Source organism: Salmo trutta, unplaced genomic scaffold (assembly GCF_901001165.1).
Source record: "Salmo trutta unplaced genomic scaffold, fSalTru1.1, whole genome shotgun sequence".
NCBI classification, from domain to species: Eukaryota; Metazoa; Chordata; class Actinopteri; order Salmoniformes; family Salmonidae; genus Salmo; species Salmo trutta.
The window spans coordinates 846,889-864,971 of record NW_021823216.1 but is presented as its reverse complement, the minus strand read 5'-3'; the positions used below and the strand labels follow the sequence as shown (position 1 = coordinate 864,971).

At 46.3% G+C, this 18,083-nt stretch overlaps 1 protein-coding gene across 1 annotated transcript in view; it reads right to left on the bottom strand.

Annotated features, from left to right (window-relative positions):
* Window positions 1-4,202: 4,202 nt before the first annotated feature.
* Window positions 4,203-18,083, bottom strand: part of LOC115189713 (ras-related protein Rab-21) — a 51,320-nt gene continuing 37,439 nt past the window's right edge. Inside the window, exons 3-7 of the mRNA XM_029748256.1 lie at window positions 12,046-12,153; window positions 11,676-11,739; window positions 7,698-7,752; window positions 7,299-7,387; window positions 4,203-7,022 (exon numbers count right to left, since the gene is read on the bottom strand). Of these exons, the coding sequence (XP_029604116.1) occupies window positions 6,880-7,022; window positions 7,299-7,387; window positions 7,698-7,752; window positions 11,676-11,739; window positions 12,046-12,153 (459 nt within the window). The 3' untranslated portion in view covers window positions 4,203-6,879. The remainder of the gene's footprint in view (window positions 7,023-7,298; window positions 7,388-7,697; window positions 7,753-11,675; window positions 11,740-12,045; window positions 12,154-18,083) is intronic.

Genomic DNA, 18,083 nt, shown 5'->3' with positions numbered 1-18,083 from the left:
TAATCAGTGCTTGGAGTTTGTCAGAATTTGTGGGGTTTTGTTTGTCCACCCGCCTCTTAAGGATTGACCACAAGTTCTCAATGGGATTAAGGTCTGGGGAGTTTCCTGGCCATGGACCCAAAATATCTATGTTTTGTTCCGAGCCACTTAGTTATCACTTTTATCACAAGGTGCTCCATCATGCTAGAAAGGGCATTGTTCGTCACCAAACTGTTCCTGGATGTTTGGGAGAAGTTGCTCTCGGAGGATGTGTTGGTACCATTCTTTATTCATGGCTGTGTTCTTAGGCAAAATTGTGAGTGAGCCCACTCCCTTGGCTGAGAAGCAACCCCACACATGAATGGTCTCAGGATGCTTTACTGTTGGCATGACACAGGACTGATGGTAGCGCTCACCTGGTCTTCTCCGGACAAGCTTTTTTTCCGGATGCCTCAAACAATTGGAAAGGGGATTCATCAGAGAAAATGACTTTACCCCAGTCCTCAGCAGTCCAATCCCTGTACCTTTTGCAGAATATCAGTCTGTCCCTGATGTTTTTCCTGGAGAGAAGTGGCTTCTTTGCTGCCCTTCTTGGCACCAGGCCATCGTCCAAAAGTCTTTGCCTCACTGTGCGTGCAGATGCACTCACACCTGCCTGCTGCCATTCCTCAGCAAGCTCTGTACTGGTGGTGCCCCGATCCCGCAGCTGAATCAACTTTAGGAGACGGTCCTGGCGCTTGCTGGACTTTCTTGGGTGCCCTAAAGCCTTCTTGACAACAACTGAACCACTCTCCTTGAAGTTCTTGATGATCCGATAAATGGTTGATTTAGGTGCAATCTTACTGGCAGCAATATCCTTGCCCGTGAAGCCCTTTTTGTGCAAAGCAATGATGATGGCACGTGTTTCCTTGCAGGTAACCATGGTTGACAGAGGAAGAACAATGATTCCAAGCACCACCCTCCTTTTGAAGCTTCCAGTCTGTTATTCGAACTCAATCAGCATGACAGAGTGATCGCCAGCCTTGTCCTCGTCAACACTCACACCTGTGTTAACGAGAGAATCACTGACATGATGTCAGCTGGTCCTTTTGCGGCAGGGCTGAAATGCAGTGGAAATGATTTTGGGGGATTCAGTTCATTTGCATGGCAAAGAGGGACTTTGAAATTAATTGCAATTCATCTGATCACTCTTCATAACATTCTGGATTACATGCAAATTGCCATCATACAAACTGAGGCAACAGACTTTGTAAAAATTAATATTTGTGTCATTCTCAAAACTTTTGGCCACGACTGCACGCAAAAGTATCAGTCAGCAGAATCACCCATTCGTATGGTTGAAATGACATGGGTAATATCTGAGTGGTGCAAATGGATATTCAGGTAGACTTACACATTTATTTATATATTTTTTAATTTAACCTTTATTTAACTAGGCAAGTCAGTTAAGAACAAATTCTTATTTATAATGACGGCCTACCCCGGTCAAACACAGACGACGCTGGGCCAGTTGTGCGCCGCCCTATGGGAGTCCCAATCACGGCCGGATGTTATACAGCCTGGATACGGACCAGGGACTGTAGTGACGCCTCTTGCACGGAGATGCAGTGCCTTAGACCGCTGTGCTACTCGGGAGCCCCTCGGGACCCCACATGGCTATAGACTGACCAGGTAGACTTCCACATGGCGATAGACTGACCAGGTAGACCTCCACACGGCGATAGACCGACCAGGTAGCCCTCCACACGGCGATAGACCGACCAGGTAGACCTCCACACGGTGATAGACCGACCAGGTAGACCTCCACACGGTGATAGACCGACCAGGTAGACCTCCACACGGTGATAGACCGACCAGGTAGCCCTCCACACGGTGATAGACCGACCAGGTAGCCCTCCACACGGTGATAGACCGACCAGGTAGACCTCCACACGGTGATAGACCGACCAGGTAGACCTCCACACGGTGATAGACCGACCAGGTAGACCTCCACACAGTGATAGACCGACCAGGTAGACCTCCACACAGTGATAGACCGACCAGGTAGACCTCCACACGGTGATAGACCGACCAGGTAGACCTCCACACGGTGATAGACCGACCAGGTAGACCTCCACACGGTGATAGACCGACCAGGTAGACCTCCACACGGTGATAGACCGACCAGGTAGACCTCCACACGGCTATAAAATGACCAGGTAGACCTCCACACGGCTAAAAACTGACCAGGTAGACCTCCACATGGTGATAGACCGACCCGGTAGACCTCCACATGGTGATAGACTGATCAGAATGGTAGAGTAAGTAAGGGTCTGTGCATTATATACAGAATATACATAGATTGTGTGTAGAACAGACATCGTCTGTTGTGTAGGACAGATATCTTCCGTCATGTAGAACAGTGAATTGAATGCATCAGCTATACATTACATTTCTATCTGCTACAATCTGAACATTTCACCTCACTGAATGTTTAATCAGCTGATCTGAAGCAGGAAGCTCCAGCCCCAGAGAATGACGCAGCTCTGATGGCTGCCTGCCTCGTGTGGAACCAACCAGCCAGGCTTCAGACATGGTTGGTTGTAGTTACCGGAGTGAGAGGAGCTAACCACAGGGACAGACAGGGTTTGCAATGTACATGCATACCAATACTCATGCTCTCCAACCCACACATTTAAAAGCATTGAATTGGTGTAGGACTGTGCATGGGCTAGAGGGAGTTTCCACCATCTCTCTTACACCAGTCCAACAACATATTTTCATGGAACCGGTGTTTAGAGCCACATCAACAGTAGTGAAAGACCAAAGACACCAAATACCCTCACATCATTTACATGCTGCCAGCCTCTATAACAACCCAAACCATGAAGACTGCTTCAAATGTGTAGGGCAGGGCTGCCCAACCATGTTCCTGGAGTGCTACCCTCCTGTAGGTTTTCCTTTCAACCCCAGTTGTAACTAACCCAATTCAGTTCATCAACCAGCTAATTATTAGAATCAGGTGCGCTAGATTAGGGTTGGAGCGAAAACCTGCAGGACCTTAACTCTCCAGGAACAGGGTTGGAGCGAAAACCTGCAGGACCGTAACTCTCCAGGAACAGGGTTGGAGTGAAAACCTACAGGACAGTAGGTCTCCAGGAACAGGATTGGAGAGAAAACCTACAGGACGGTAGATCTCCAGGAACAGGGTTGGAGAGAAAACCTACAGGACGGTAGATCTCCAGGAACAGGGTTGGAGAGAAAACCTACAGGACAGTAGATCTCCAGGAACAGGGTTGGAGAGAAAACCTACAGGACGGTAGATCTCCAGGAACAGGGTTGGAGAGAAAACCTACAGGACGGTAGATCTCCAGGAACAGGGTTGGAGAGAAAACCTACAGGACGGTAGATCTCCAGGAACAGGGTTGGAGAGAGAACCTACAGGACGGTATATCTCCAGGAACAGGGTTGGAGAGAAAACCTACAGGACGGTAGATCTCCAGGAACAGGGTTGGAGAGCCCTGGTGTAGGGGAATCTCTCTTTATCACGGTGTGGACACAGTATATAGGTCTACCTGGTCACCATATGGTTAAGTATTATGTAGGCCGGAGGCTGTAGTGACTGGGTTTAACCAGTCAGCAAATGAAATGCTTTTCATCCTGGTGCAGAATAAACCAGGGCAGAGTAGCACATCTGGGCTCAAACACTATTCCATATCATTACCAACACTATTCCATATCATTACCAACACTGTTCCATATCATTACCAATACTTTAGCTGTGACTGAGCGTGGAACTAAAAGTGAAAACCCTGCCTATCTGGCTCAAGCAAACATTGTTGAATAGTCTTTGAACCCAGGTCTGTAGAGTAGAGACCAATCATGAATCTCTCCCTGTTTCCCTGCAGAAATCCACCAGACATGTCATTAATAACATGAGATCTGGAATGAAGTCTCCCTCCCTGTAGGTCTCCTCTTGGTTTAGCCGGCGCCAGAACAACTTCTATACATGGTGTTGGTGATCACAGTCCGTTGGTATCGTCTCAGGAAGTTACACTTTTAGAACATGTCCTCCTCCAATCAGAAGCAGTAGAACATGTTCTCCTCCAATCAGAAGCAGTACGTGACTACCTAACACTATGTATTCTGAATATGTTTGAGTCTAAGTTCAAAACGGTTAGAGGATGTGTAGTGAAGCTTCAATTGTTTCATTAAAAAGAATGACAATGTATTTGACACCTATGTGTTGTAAATAGTTATAATTGTTCTATTACAAAACACGACACTAGCAGTTAAAAAAATTACAATTCCAGAAAGTGTGCTTTCATCCACAATTGTTATTTCATTTTACAATCATTAACAAGACTATTGTACACTTTCCTACACCTGCGTATCGTTTCCCCAAAGCTTGTAAAAAGCAGATAAAACATCAACGTTATTCATACTCTTCATACGTTTTTTGGGTTGTTTTTTTAACAATGTATTTTTTTTTGTCATTTACATTTTTCACAGAGCAACTCGGCAAACAGGAAGAAAACGTAGTATAACAAAAGCATTGATAGTGACGGGTCAGTGCAAAAAATCTGCATTTTAAATCAGAGAGAAAGATCGAGATCTGCCATTTTTTTGTTGTTGTTATTGAAAAAGCACAATGCCTGTATTCATAAAGGGTCTCAGAGCAGAAAGGCTGATCTAGAATCAGTTCAGTCTTTTAGAAGTTAAATCAATAAGGTTACAGAGACGGGTGGGACTCCTACCGAGAAGCTTTATGAACACAGGCCAAGAAAAGAGCTGGATGACAGAATCAGAGGGCTTTCACCACTTCACCACCACAGAAGAAGAAGCAGTACCAAGGGCTTGGACACATTTCCATACAACATGTACTTTAGTTTATCAACAATAAAGATCAGTTTTTTTTTCTTCTTTCTCTAAAGTGAAACAAAATGAAGCCTTCAGAGACGGATCACGCCATCATGCACATTATCCTCGCCACCCCAAAAAAGGCCTAAAAATCTGGGGTATGAGTGTTTATGATTTCTAATTTAGTACGGTCTGTTGGTTTGTGTTCATTTGAGAGAGGTGGGGACAGTGTGTGTGTGTGTGTATTTCACGACAGTGTGTGAGTGTGTATTTCACACTAGTGTGTTAGAAGTCCATCTGCTAGGTTGTAGAAAGACAGAGGAGGCAGATTCCTTCCTTTCATGTTCTCTTCACCTCTTCATCACTCAGAGGTCTCATATGGATGGGTCAGGAGAGGGTGTCGTCAGTCTCATATGGATGGGTCAGGAGGGGGTGTCATCAGTCTCATATGGATGGGTCAGGAGGGGGTGTCGCCAGTCTCATACGGATGGGTCATCAGAGGTCTCATATGGATGGGTCAGGAGGGGGTGTCGTCAGTCTCATATGGATGGGTCAGGAGGGGGTATCAGAGGTCTCATACGGATGGGTCAGGAGAGGGTGTCGTCAGTCTCATATGGATGGGTCAGGAGGGGGTGTCGTCAGTCTCATATGGATGGGTCAGGAGGGGGTGTCGCCAGTCTCATACGGATGGGTCATCAGAGGTCTCATATGGATGGGTCAGGAGGGGGTGTCGTCAGTCTCATACGGATGGGTCAGGAGGGGGTGTCGTCAGTCTCATACGGATGGGTCAGGAGGGGGTGTCGTCAGTCTCATACGGATGGGTCAGGAGGGGGTGTCGTCAGTCTCATACGGATGGGTCAGGAGGGGGTGTCGTCAGTCTCATACGGATGGGTCAGGAGGGGGTGTCGTCAGTCTCATACGGATGGGTCAGGAGGGGGTGTCGCCAGTCTCATACGGATGGGTCAGGAGGGGGTGTCGCCAGTCTCATACGGATGGGTCAGGAGGGGGTGTCGCCAGTCTCATACGGATGGGTCAGGAGGGGGTGTCGCCAGTCTCATACGGATGGGTCAGGAGGGGGTGTCGCCAGTCTCATACGGATGGGTCAGGAGGGGGTGTCGCCAGTCTCATACGGATGGGTCAGGAGGGGGTGTCGCCAGTCTCATACGGATGGGTCAGGAGGGGGTGTCGCCAGTCTCATACGGATGGGTCAGGAGGGGGTGTCGCCAGTCTCATACGGATGGGTCAGGAGGGGGTGTCGTCAGTCTCATACGGATGGGTCAGGAGGGGGTGTCGTCAGTCTCATACGGATGGGTCAGGAGGGGGTGTCGTCAGTCTCATACGGATGGGTCAGGAGGGGGTGTCGTCAGTCTCATACGGATGGGTCAGGAGGGGGTGTCGTCAGTCTCATACGGATGGGTCAGGAGGGGGTGTCGTCAGTCTCATACGGATGGGTCAGGAGGGGGTGTCGTCAGTCTCATACGGATGGGTCAGGAGGGGGTGTCGTCAGTCTCATACGGATGGGTCAGGAGGGGGTGTCGTCAGTCTCATACGGATGGGTCAGGAGGGGGTGTCGTCAGTCTCATACGGATGGGTCAGGAGGGGGTGTCGTCAGTCTCATACGGATGGGTCAGGAGGGGGTGTCGTCAGTCTCATACGGATGGGTCAGGAGGGGGTGTCGTCAGTCTCATACGGATGGGTCAGGAGGGGGTGTCGTCAGTCTCATACGGATGGGTCAGGAGGGGGTGTCATCAGTCTCATAAGGATGGGTCAGGAGGGGGTGTCATCAGTCTCATATGGATGGGTCAGAAGGGGTGCCAATGAATGAATATTACAGTATAAAGAATAGTATATAAGCCAGCACATTGTTCCATAGAGGGAGAAGTGTAGTGAGTAAAGTGTATGATGACTCAGAGGGAGAACAGCAGTCTTCATGTCATAAGGAGGGAGATGAGAGGGGAGGCTGAGGGCCGAGGCAACAGTCCTGGTTGCTTAAGGGGGGGAAAGGGGGAGGATGGGGTAAGTTGGGACGTGGAGGGTAAGTTGGGACGTGGGGGGTGGGAGTTAAGCGGATGAGCAGCAGCCCCCTGCGGCCGTGGCGGCTTGAGGGTCATCGTCCACGATCTGTACCCCCCTTCGTGATGTCGTTGACTGGCTGGCTCCGTTACCCTTCGCCCTCTCCTCTGCTTGGGCCGTCTCCATCATTCCTGTCAACAAAAGGGAGATGAAAGGGAGAGTCAGTACTGTGGGAGACAAAGTCCTACCAACAAAAGCTGAAAATCCTACAACCAAGAAAAGCCAAACATCCTACAAACAAAAGCTTTAAGTCCAATCTACAAAATTCAGAAGTACTACCAACAGAAATCAAAGTCCTACCAGTTGGTCCATCATAATATAATCGTTTCAAGTATTTTCTTTTTGTCTCAACCTGAGCCATTACATTCATCATCACTATTCTATAACATGTGAGAACGGCTGTTTACTTTTACACAGGTCAAGGAACAGTTCTTCTATTCCCTTGTTTAATTTGGCTGATGTGTGATAGTGTTTCGCCCCCACTGACTCTGCATACCTGTGAGGAGAGGAATCCACAGAGAAAACAGAACAATCAGTTAGACCAATCACCATTCAGTTGTCAACTCAGACAAATGTGCGTTTAGTTAGCAATATTCTGACCAATCACGTTTAGTTAACATTCAGACCAATGACCATTCAATTACATCAACATTCACAAACAAAAGAAGGCTGTCGACTTGACGTTTAGACAACGTTATGAAAGGGTACTCCAAAAGCAGTACAGCACCATAAGCTGATAAGACTGAACACCCCTGCTGTACAAGGTCTCTATGGTAAAGTTACAGGAGAAGAGTGATTAAACAAACCCTTCTGCCTCTTCAACTGATACATGTCTCTCCTTCTCCAGATCTACTTTATTACCTAAGAGAAGAACAAAGAGGATGTATTAGTTTATTGATCACATACTGTATATTTAACATTAGCACCACCAACTGTACGTCTAGTAGACTGAAGGCACACTTTATTTAACCAGGAAGAGACCATTGAGGTTAGAACCCTCTCATGTGATGGGGGAGTGACTGCAACAGTTATGTTTATCTTGACAGCGTTAGTTTAACTCATGATTTACAATGCAGAAGTCATTGACCACCACACACAATTACGCCACATATACACACACAGTTTTATATTTTTGTTCAGTGTGTGTGTGTAGTGTAAAAAAAATAAAAATTATATATATATATATATATATATATATATATATATATATATATATAAATAACAAAAATATAAATTGCAACATGTCTTGGTCTCATGTCTCATAAGCTGAAATAAAATAACGAAGAAATGTTCCATACTGACAAAAATGTCTCTCAAATTTTGTGCACAAATGTGTTTACATTCCTGTTGGTGAGCATTTCTCCTTTGCAAAGATAATCCATCCACCTGACAGGTGTGGCATATCAAGAAGCTGATTAAACACCATGATCATTACACAGGTGCACCTTGTGCTGGGGATAATAAAGGGCCACTCTAAAAAAAAAATTGCAGTTGTCACACAACACAATGCCACAGAAGTTTCAAGTTTTGAGGAAGTGTGCAATTGGCACCAAAGCTATTGCCAGGGGATTGAATGTTCATTTCTCTACCATAATTTCTATCTGTAATAAAGCCCTTTTGTGGGAAAAGATAATTCTGATTGCTCAGTAGATGGGCCTGGCTCCCAAGTGGGTGGGCCTACGCTCTCCCAGGCCAACCAATGGCTGCACCCTTGCCCAGTCATGTGAAATCCATAGATCAGGGCCTAATGCATTTATTTCAATTGACCGAATTCCTTGTATGAACTGTAACTCAGTAAAATCGTTGAAATTGTTGCGTTAATATTTTTGTTCAGTATATGGTCATTTTCCCCCCTAATTTGAGTGAGAAAACAAACAATTAAAATAACTTTCCTTTCCTACAGCAGTTAGTCGAGTTAAGATTAGATCCCATAAATCGGTTGACCAATATGTGATTATTATTATCATCATCATCTGACCCTGCAGGTCATCTATAAACGTTTATAACAGTACATGGCCAAGATGTTCAATCTCCACCCAGCACAGCCAGAAGAGGACTGGCCACCCCTCATAGCCTGGTTCCTCTCTAGGTTTATAATCTCCACCCAGCACAGCCAGAAGAGGACTGGCCACCCCTCATAGCCTGGTTCCTCTCTAGGTTTATAATCTCCACCCAGCACAGCCAGAAGACAACTGGCCACCCCTCATAGCCTGGTTCCTCTCTAGGTTTATAATCTCCACCCAGCACAGCCAGAAGAGGACTGGCCACCCCTCATAGCCTGGTTCCTCTCTAGGTTTATAATCTCCACCCAGCACAGCCAGAAGACAACTGGCCACCCCTCATAGCCTGGTTCCTCTCTAGGTTTATAATCTCCACCCAGCACAGCCAGAAGACAACTGGCCACCCCTCATAGCCTGGTTCCTCTCTAGGTTTATAATCTCCACCCAGCACAGCCAGAAGAGGACTGGCCACCCCTCATAGCCTGGTTCCTCTCTAGGTTTATAATCTCCACCCAGCACAGCCAGAAGACAACTGGCCACCCCTCATAGCCTGGTTCCTCTCTAGGTTTATAATCTCCACCCAGCACAGCCAGAAGACAACTGGCCACCCCTCATAGCCTGGTTCCTCTCTAGGTTTATAATCTCCACCCAGCACAGCCAGAAGAGGACTGGCCACCCCTCATAGCCTGGTTCCTCTCTAGGTTTATAATCTCCACCCAGCACAGCCAGAAGAGGACTGGCCACCCCTCATAGCCTGGTTCCTCTCTAGGTTTCGGCCTTTCTAGGGAGTTTTTCCTAGCCACCTGCATTGCTTGCTGTTTGGTGTTTTAGGCTGGGTTTCTGTACAGCACTTTGTGACATCGACTGATGCAAAAAGGGCTTTATAAATACATTTGATTGATTGACCAATATAATTTTAAAAATATTTTGGCCGATATTAGCCTTTTACAAAAATATTTGTATCTTTATTCCACAGCTAAAGCGCAGATATTATATACATAGAATAAACAAATCCATCTGAAGAGGGAGCTCTATGGACTGCTCACTGAGCATCATTCAGCTCTACATCACAACGTGAGAGAGTAGCCAGGGTGGGGTGACAGTGAGTAGTTTGCCACAGACAGCAACAGCATATTTGATTAAATAAATAAAGTACACTTCACCAAGCAAGCAGCCCTGTCCTCATCACATTTTTCACTTCGTTAACGTTAGTTAGGCTTGTAGCTAGCCGGCACGGTAGTTAGCCTAGCTAGCCGGCACGGTAGTTAGCCTAGCTAGCCGGCACGGTAGTTAGCCTAGCTAGCTAGCAATCTGTGCTACTTGTGTGCGAACACTGGACTGGTGGCAAAGTGACCAATCATCCTTGATACTAAAAGAACACCATTACTGTCTGGCCCCATTATGTTACTGGATTTTAGGTCGGTTTTCTGAAATATACAAAAAGCAAGACAGATGGCACAGATCTATCATTCAGGCCATGTGCATTCATGATGAGATTAGATAGTTAGCCAGCTAGTTAAATTATAACGTGTGACTAAATCCAGTGTGGTAAGGATTTTCTAGCATGAACATTTTTGGTCATCAGCACATGCCATTAGTTGAAATAATAAATGTTGTATTGAATAAGTGTGTAATTTACATGATGGTTTCAGTAAGAAAACATTTTTCATAATTAACAGCTAGCGTGTGCTTGTCATAACAAGCTCTCACTGGGAGGTTACCATGAAGTGTTTTACATGACCTGACATCTAGTGGTGATATTACGAACTGCATCTCACTGCCTAGGTTGTGAACAGTGCAGTTTCAGATTGACTTTGAGACCTTCTTGTTCATTAGTGTGCTTGTGGTGTTTCAGCAGACACCTCTGTATTCTTATACACTGCCATAGATGGGTACAACTTAAATATTTGTCTAAGAAGGTAAACTGAACAACGGTTTTGTATTTACTTTCATATTTATTTAGGATATAGTAGCTTTTTGGTGGTCATCTTGTAAACAACAAATAAAATGTTCTTAAATTATGCGTTATTTTTAATATTTAGTTAAGAAATCATAATTTGGAGTATCTGTTAAACCTTTAGAACACAATTTGAGAAAAAGTGTGTTTTTCATGCCACCTCTAAAAACAATATATCGAAATCGGTGACTTTTGCCTCCCTAAAATCGGTATTGGACCCAGAAATCCCATATGGGTTGGGCTCTAGTTAAGATATCACATCAAGGGCTCTAGTTAAGATATCACATCAAGGGCTCTAGTTAAGATATCACATCAAGGGCTCTAGTTAAGATATCACATCAAGGGCTCTAGTTAAGATATCACATCAAGGGCTCTAGTTAAGATCACCTAAATATTGAGGAGGATGTAACCACAACAATGTCAACAATTATTTCCTCCGTGCAACTCGTCCTGCATTTGAAAGGTTCCCTAGCTGCTGGTTGGAGAGAACTTTGTGAAAGTCAGGGTTGAAAGTTCTAGGCTTTAGTTGTAACATTTCAGAGGGAGAGAGCAATGGCATGTGTTTGAAGCAAATTTAGCTGTCTGACAGCTGTCTTATGTGACTGAAATGTGGAGGCAACAGAATATCCGAGACAAACAAACTATATTCTAGACACCCTCCATCCTGGCAACATTGTAATGAAATTATTAGGATTTCTATTTAATTGCAGGGCCCATAACTAAACTAAATTCTCCGCACCACTTCAAGATGGATCCAGTTACAGGGTGAAATGTGACAAACAATAAAATAAGTGTTGAAAAGTTAGCTATGGTCTGCAATAACTTACCTACTATACATAAACAAATCTCATTCCCCAACATTTTCCTCAATTCTTTGACCCAGTTTTTCACCTACAAAGCAAAAACATTACATTTCATATCGATTTACAGTTCAAGAAAACAAATTTCAACATTAGAACACGAGACACTGATGCAAATTAAATATGAATATGTAAATCAAAAGAAAACATTTTCAGTCATTTATCTGGACATTTCTACGTAGCTCATTTTTGAAATGATGTTCTTCTCTTCAGAGGCTGTGTTCCTAATAGCACCCTGTTTCCCTATGGGCCCTGGTCAAATGTAGTGCAATGTATAGGGAATAGGGTGCCCTTTGGGACACAGCCCTGCTGTTCTCCCTGAGGAGATCATAGCTACCTTCTGGAAAGAGTCCTCATCTGTGATGTCATAGACCAATATGGCTCCATTGGAGTCTCTGTAGTAGATGGGCCCTAACGCGTGGAACCGCTCCTGACCTGCTGTATCCTGGGGTGGAGAGAGAGTCCACTGTTCAAGCCTCTGGAAAAACACTGTTTGACATGGACACTGACTGGCTACAAGAACATTACACACAATAAGGAAGAAACACCTGCAAGCCAGACTGACTCAGCCAAATAATGTCAACTATGTATCTCTCCCTACCTGCAACAGACTGACTCAAATCTAAATGGACGCCAAATTCATGTTCCTATTGCATCAAATGAGGCAGGACCATATGTTACAGGACAGGGAGAGATCACTGCAGGACCATATGTTACAGGACAGTGTCGTGACGTTGTATTAGTTAATGTGACGACTGTTGCTCATCGAATGATTAACGGTTTATAATTACGTGATTAAATGAATTAAGCAATGAATCAAGCAATTATTCACTCATTAACCTGGGGCACCATGGGAACATTGTTTTGATTGAGTTTCTATTTCCCAAATTAACTCAAAGGATATCAGAATATCGATTACAACAGTCGCTAAATTAATCAGTTTCCTCTACAGTCTCATTATCTGAAAGTCGTATAATCCGGGAATCTGCACGGACCCGGGCTTTACCACTGAATTTACCACACCAATCTTAGTTGATTATTTATTTACTAGCAAGCTAAAATGATGATAAAAATGCACATACACAAAACACAGTCTAGCTATTGATTAGGACTTAGTACAACGGGCCAACACACTCTGGCGCTTGTTACCCAAAATGGGGATTTTAAAGAGAGAGAAAGAAAGGAAGTACACGAGAGAAATATACATTTGGGTTCATTTGTCAGCCATGCTTATTTAAAATTAGCCTTGCCCCGAACTGCCGCTCTTATGGGTCAGAATATAATGATGTAATTACGTGTTGTAGTTCTCAGGTGGGACGCTCCGCGTGGGTCGTTTAGGCTTCTAAATGACGCAGTTCTACGGCGCAACTCTCCGGTTGTCCTCACGATGTCAGTGTCCTTCTTGGCTAAGTGGTCTGATCCTCACCCTTGATCTGAAAGGGGTCTTCTGAGGACAGACAGCTCTGTAGCTCAGAGCTCACAGCTTCGGCTCGAATGGTGTCGATACCACGATTCAATCGAGAGTGGAGGCTGGGTGGTTCGGCTTGGATTCACCCGCTTAGACACAGCTACTCGTCCGTAGCTCGTGTAGAAAAATATTTCTTTGTCTTCAACCTTGTGTTTCGTTTTGGGGTTCGTCGACTTTGTTAGACCTTCGCTGCAGCTTGGGGTCAATAGTCTCCTATGTTAATTCTCCAATCTCCTGTCTTATACCCTCGGGTCAGAGGTGGGTGTGACAGCCTTTAGGGCGATTCTCTGGGCGGACCAAGTACAGGGGCAAGGCTTAGATTTGGCTAAAAATCCGATTTTAGACACTAACTTCACATTTCATCTTTGCCAAAACATTCTGTTTGATTTGGATATTTTCCAAACAGCGTACAATGTATAAACATCAGGCATATACTGGGAAAACTCTTAAAGGTACAATGTTTTCATAATAACGTCATCTCTTAACCTTTAAAAACCAATACAAAAGTTACATACATTTTAATATTCCACTTTTCGTCATAACCACCATTGTGGCTGACGGAAACCATTGTTCCAAAGTTCCTTTATTGCATGTTTAAGGTTCTGAGGCCAGTTCTCCATTGTTAGGACAAAGGAATTTCTCTGTATTATGGGCATGAGGTGTCATAAAACCCCCACATCTTCAGACCCCTAGATCTCTCCTCCTCTGTTGGGGGTTTGGGAGATAATCTGTAGGGTGGTGGTCTCCTGTACCCTGACCTGATCAGGACAGTCATGACAGTCCCCCTCTGGTAGGTTCAACTTGGAATGATTCTGCATGTTGCAACCCACCATAAGAATGACCATCGGATGTCCTGGTCTGTGGATCATCAGAGCAGCCCCCCCCCTTTAGTGGTTCCCCCCTGGTAGGCTTTCCGCAAGCTGTGGATCACCACCAGAATGGATCAAGGAGGTCTGGCAGTGGCTCTGTGTTCCGGCCCGTCGTCCGGTTATCCCGGTTAGTGGACCTAGGCAGTAACTTGGCAGACGTTAATAACGCACAACACTCAGGCAATACATCATTACATTTCCTCCCCAAAGGAGCGGTGTCTTGGCTCTAAGGCTTCCTAAGTGTCAAAGGTAATGAAACGAAAAATTGGAATAAAAACATAAAAGTATACAAAATATGTCTACCACACCTTAATCATCTAATATGGACTATGTTCTATATATGTCCAAGGCCTTGGCTAAATAGCTTTATCATGGCATTGTCTCTAATGTCATGTCTAGGTTGATCCTACTTGCAGGTGGGTAGTTAAGGCACTTGGAAAAACTTGGCCCCTGAAGGCCAAGCTTACATTAGGGACATTACTGGGCTGACCTAGCGAGTTCGGGAGAGGAGGCTGGGACTGGGCCCTGTAAGAGGGTTTCCGGATCCATTGCCACCTTTCCAAAAATCGGGATCGCTTCCGTCCCACGGGTGATCCTAGTATAAGACCTCATTAGGTCTTCCATTGCACGTGTGCGCCTGTGTACGTAGTAGGTGCACCCGCCACGGGAAATGAGACCAAGGATCATGGTAACAGTCAGGATACTGTCCGGCACCGTCCAAGAGCGGGCGACAGACCAATCTTTTGGTCTGTAGTCAGTCGGGTCGACTAACAGTGCCTCATCCAGTACGCTAAGATCGACAGTCATGGGTCCCTCGTACTGGATTTGGTATTGAATGGCTTGTGGTAACTCAAGGGAACGTTTAGCAAAAGCGTCCGGCATTTCAATCTCTGTGTCTATCCGGTCGTCGGGAAGGTGGTATAGAGCAAGGTCGTCTACGTGAATAATCGCCCCCTCTGGTACCGTAACAAAAACAGTCTGGTTGGGGAGGTTTAATTGGGTGATGGAGTCATGGCGTTCGTAAGTCATAGTGGCGGACGCGAACGGTGTGTTGACCAACCATCGGTTCCCTACCACCTCCACTTGTGTGGTGGTGGCCCCATCCCTGGCTGTTAGTTTGGCTCTACAGCGTTCTTCGCTGGTGATAGCTTTAATACCACAAAGACGCTCAGTGTTATCCCTGACGAATGGTTTGCTAGGACAAAGGTAGTGGACATCTTTGGTTAGAGTACACATTAGCAGGTTAGGGGTGAGATAGAAATCTGGGTTGTTTTCCTGGTAAGCTACAACTGGGGGCGTGGCAATCTTTACGTGGGTACTGTCGCGCCAAAATCCTACATTGAGAACCGTTTTCAATCTATAGATATTCTCCAGTTCAACAACCGGCAGCGTCAGTAGAAAACCCACTTCATTACGATCAACATCAACGTGTATTGGGATGGCCGACCCCAGACTATAGGCCAAAATGTGATTGTAACGGCCTTAGTGTGGTTGAAGTAGCTGAGGTCAATATGTCGTGCACCATTGAGAGGGGCACTAGATATGAGGGGATTCTATTCATGGCCAAGTGGTCCATAGAAGAGCTAACTTCACGGAGAAAATCCTCCAGTAACAATCGAACCAATTGGACATGGGCATAGTCATGGTTCATGACCTCTGCTAGCTTTCCTACAGACAGGATAGTTTTGTTCAGGAGAGTAGCGTGTGTGTTGACCACCAGAATAGTGTCCTGGAGAGACTTTCCCACATGTTGCAACCTAAGGGCCTGTGCCTTCATCTGCTGCTGGATAAGTGGCATCTCTTCAGTAATCTCCCTAACATTCCTCTTGACTGTGGCTAGACTGACTGCGTTGACGGCAGTGGTACCTAGGGCAAATAGTGACCCTACGGCTGCCCCTATCAATAGTAGCGCCCCGACGAATCGTTTTTCTCGCCTGGGCTCAGCTAGTTCTGACTGGGTTACTGTGAACTTTTGGAGTTGGGCCAACATATGGGCAGTGTCTAGCTGGGCGTGCTTAATTGCCTGGCTGGTCCAGTCAGCCCCGGCCCAACTCAAATGCGCCGCAGGTGGAATGTGTTGGCGGTACACATTCTCTGCATCTAGGCGGACATATACCCTCTGCGTGTGTACTCTGCAGTTAGTTATGAGGAGTCCTGGATCGTCGCGGAGAACGATTCCCGTAGGGGGTCCGTTCGTGAGTACGTCTGCTGGGTTGGTTTTGACCAGGGCGCAGAGTGTCAGGATCATCCAAAGGAACTCCATCCTACAGAAACGCATAATCAGAGATTGTTGGATTATTTCAGTTATTTGTATTCGTAAACAAAAATTGTTTTGACAACTATTTTTCTGTTTTTCTTATTTTTAATCAGTACAGCGCAGGACGATATCACTAGTGACAACAGATGTATATCTGGTAGCTGGGAAGAGAATAAAAGATATTAGGTGCAACGTACTGGTCTCCTGGAAGGGATCAGCTGAGGGTACTTAAGAATTTTCTTAGTACCTCTGGGTTTTTGCTAGGGTTTTTATCTATTCGGTGCTGGCTAGCACCCCTTCTATTCCCATGGGGGGAGTGTACAACTTGATTTGGTTCCGGTGGACCCACTTTAATGTGGCGGTTTGTCGACCTTTGCTGATTTTGATCTGGTAAGCTACAGGTGATAGCTTCACCACAATCTCGTGTGGCCCCGTCCAGTGGGGCAGGAACTTTGTTGCGACGCCCGCGGGTTTGGTGTATATGTAGTACCACACCTTATCTCCGACCTCGAACACCTGGTGTGAGGCTTTTTTGTCGTAATAGGTCTTGTCACCTTCTGCACTTCTTTCCAATTGTCCTTGAGCGTACGCAAAGGTAGTCTGGAGATGGTTCCGCAAGTCGGTCACGTATTGATGAGCCGTGTAGGCGGTGGCTGCGGCGACATCTCCCGGTTGGTACAGGAGATGCAGTGGAAGGGTCATTTGCCGGCCCGTCATCATCTCAAAGGGTGTCATTCCCGTAGACCTGTTGCGTGTGGCTCTGATTGCCATCAGTACCAATGGGAGTTTGAGGTCCCAATCTTTGTGGTTGGCTGCCACATATTTCCTCAAGATTCTGACAATTGATTGGTTGCTCCTTTCTACCCCCCCCGAGCTCCTAGGGTGGTACGCGATGTGGAGTTTAGCTTTGACTCCCAGGAGCTTCCACAGTTCGGTCATTACAGCTGCCGAAAAGTGGGTTCCTCTGTCGCTGTCCACGGTTTCTCCTGGCAGGCCGAAACGACTGAAAACGTGGTTTAGCAAAAGAACGGCAGTGGTTTCCGCTGTGTCATTGGTCGCCGGCAGGCACTCCACCCACTTTGTGAATGCGCAAGTCACTGTGAGGAGGTACTTGTTGCCTCTGGCAGACCTGGCAACTGGGCCGACCCAGTCGATCTGGATCGAGCTCCAGGGGTAAGACACACCCTTGCGTTGCAGGGGTGCTCTGTGAAGTGGCTTGGTGGGTTGAAACTGGCAGCAAACTAGACACCCCCTCACGTATCGTGCCACGTCTTGTTCCATGTGAGGCCAGTGGGCCACCTGTCGCAATGTTTCGCATGTAGCCTTGACCCCCCTATGGCCTCCACATGGCTCGTCGTGGGCATGAGCTATCATTATCCCCCTCTGTGTTTTAGGAACCACCCACCTTCGAGCGGTGTCGGTTTCTGAAACATACACCAATAGGTCATCTATAAGTGTGAGGTGCTGTTTAGTTGCGTACAGCGAACGCAAGTCGTGTGAACCTGCCAAAGCCAGTTCGGACACTGGGTGGTTGACAGGATCCGACAGGAATGCCATCAAAGTGGCGAGGGACTCATCTTGGTGTTGCATTGCTACCAGGTCGCCATTCATGAATGAATGCGTTAGCAACACATTATGTTTGTGCGACAACGTTTTCCGTGGTGCTACATGGCTACGCGTTACCGCAGACACCATAGCTTCCTCAGTGGGTTTTTCGTCTCGAGCAGCAAACACCCAAGGGGTGCCGTGAATTGCACCAGATTTCGCCATGCTGTCAGCAT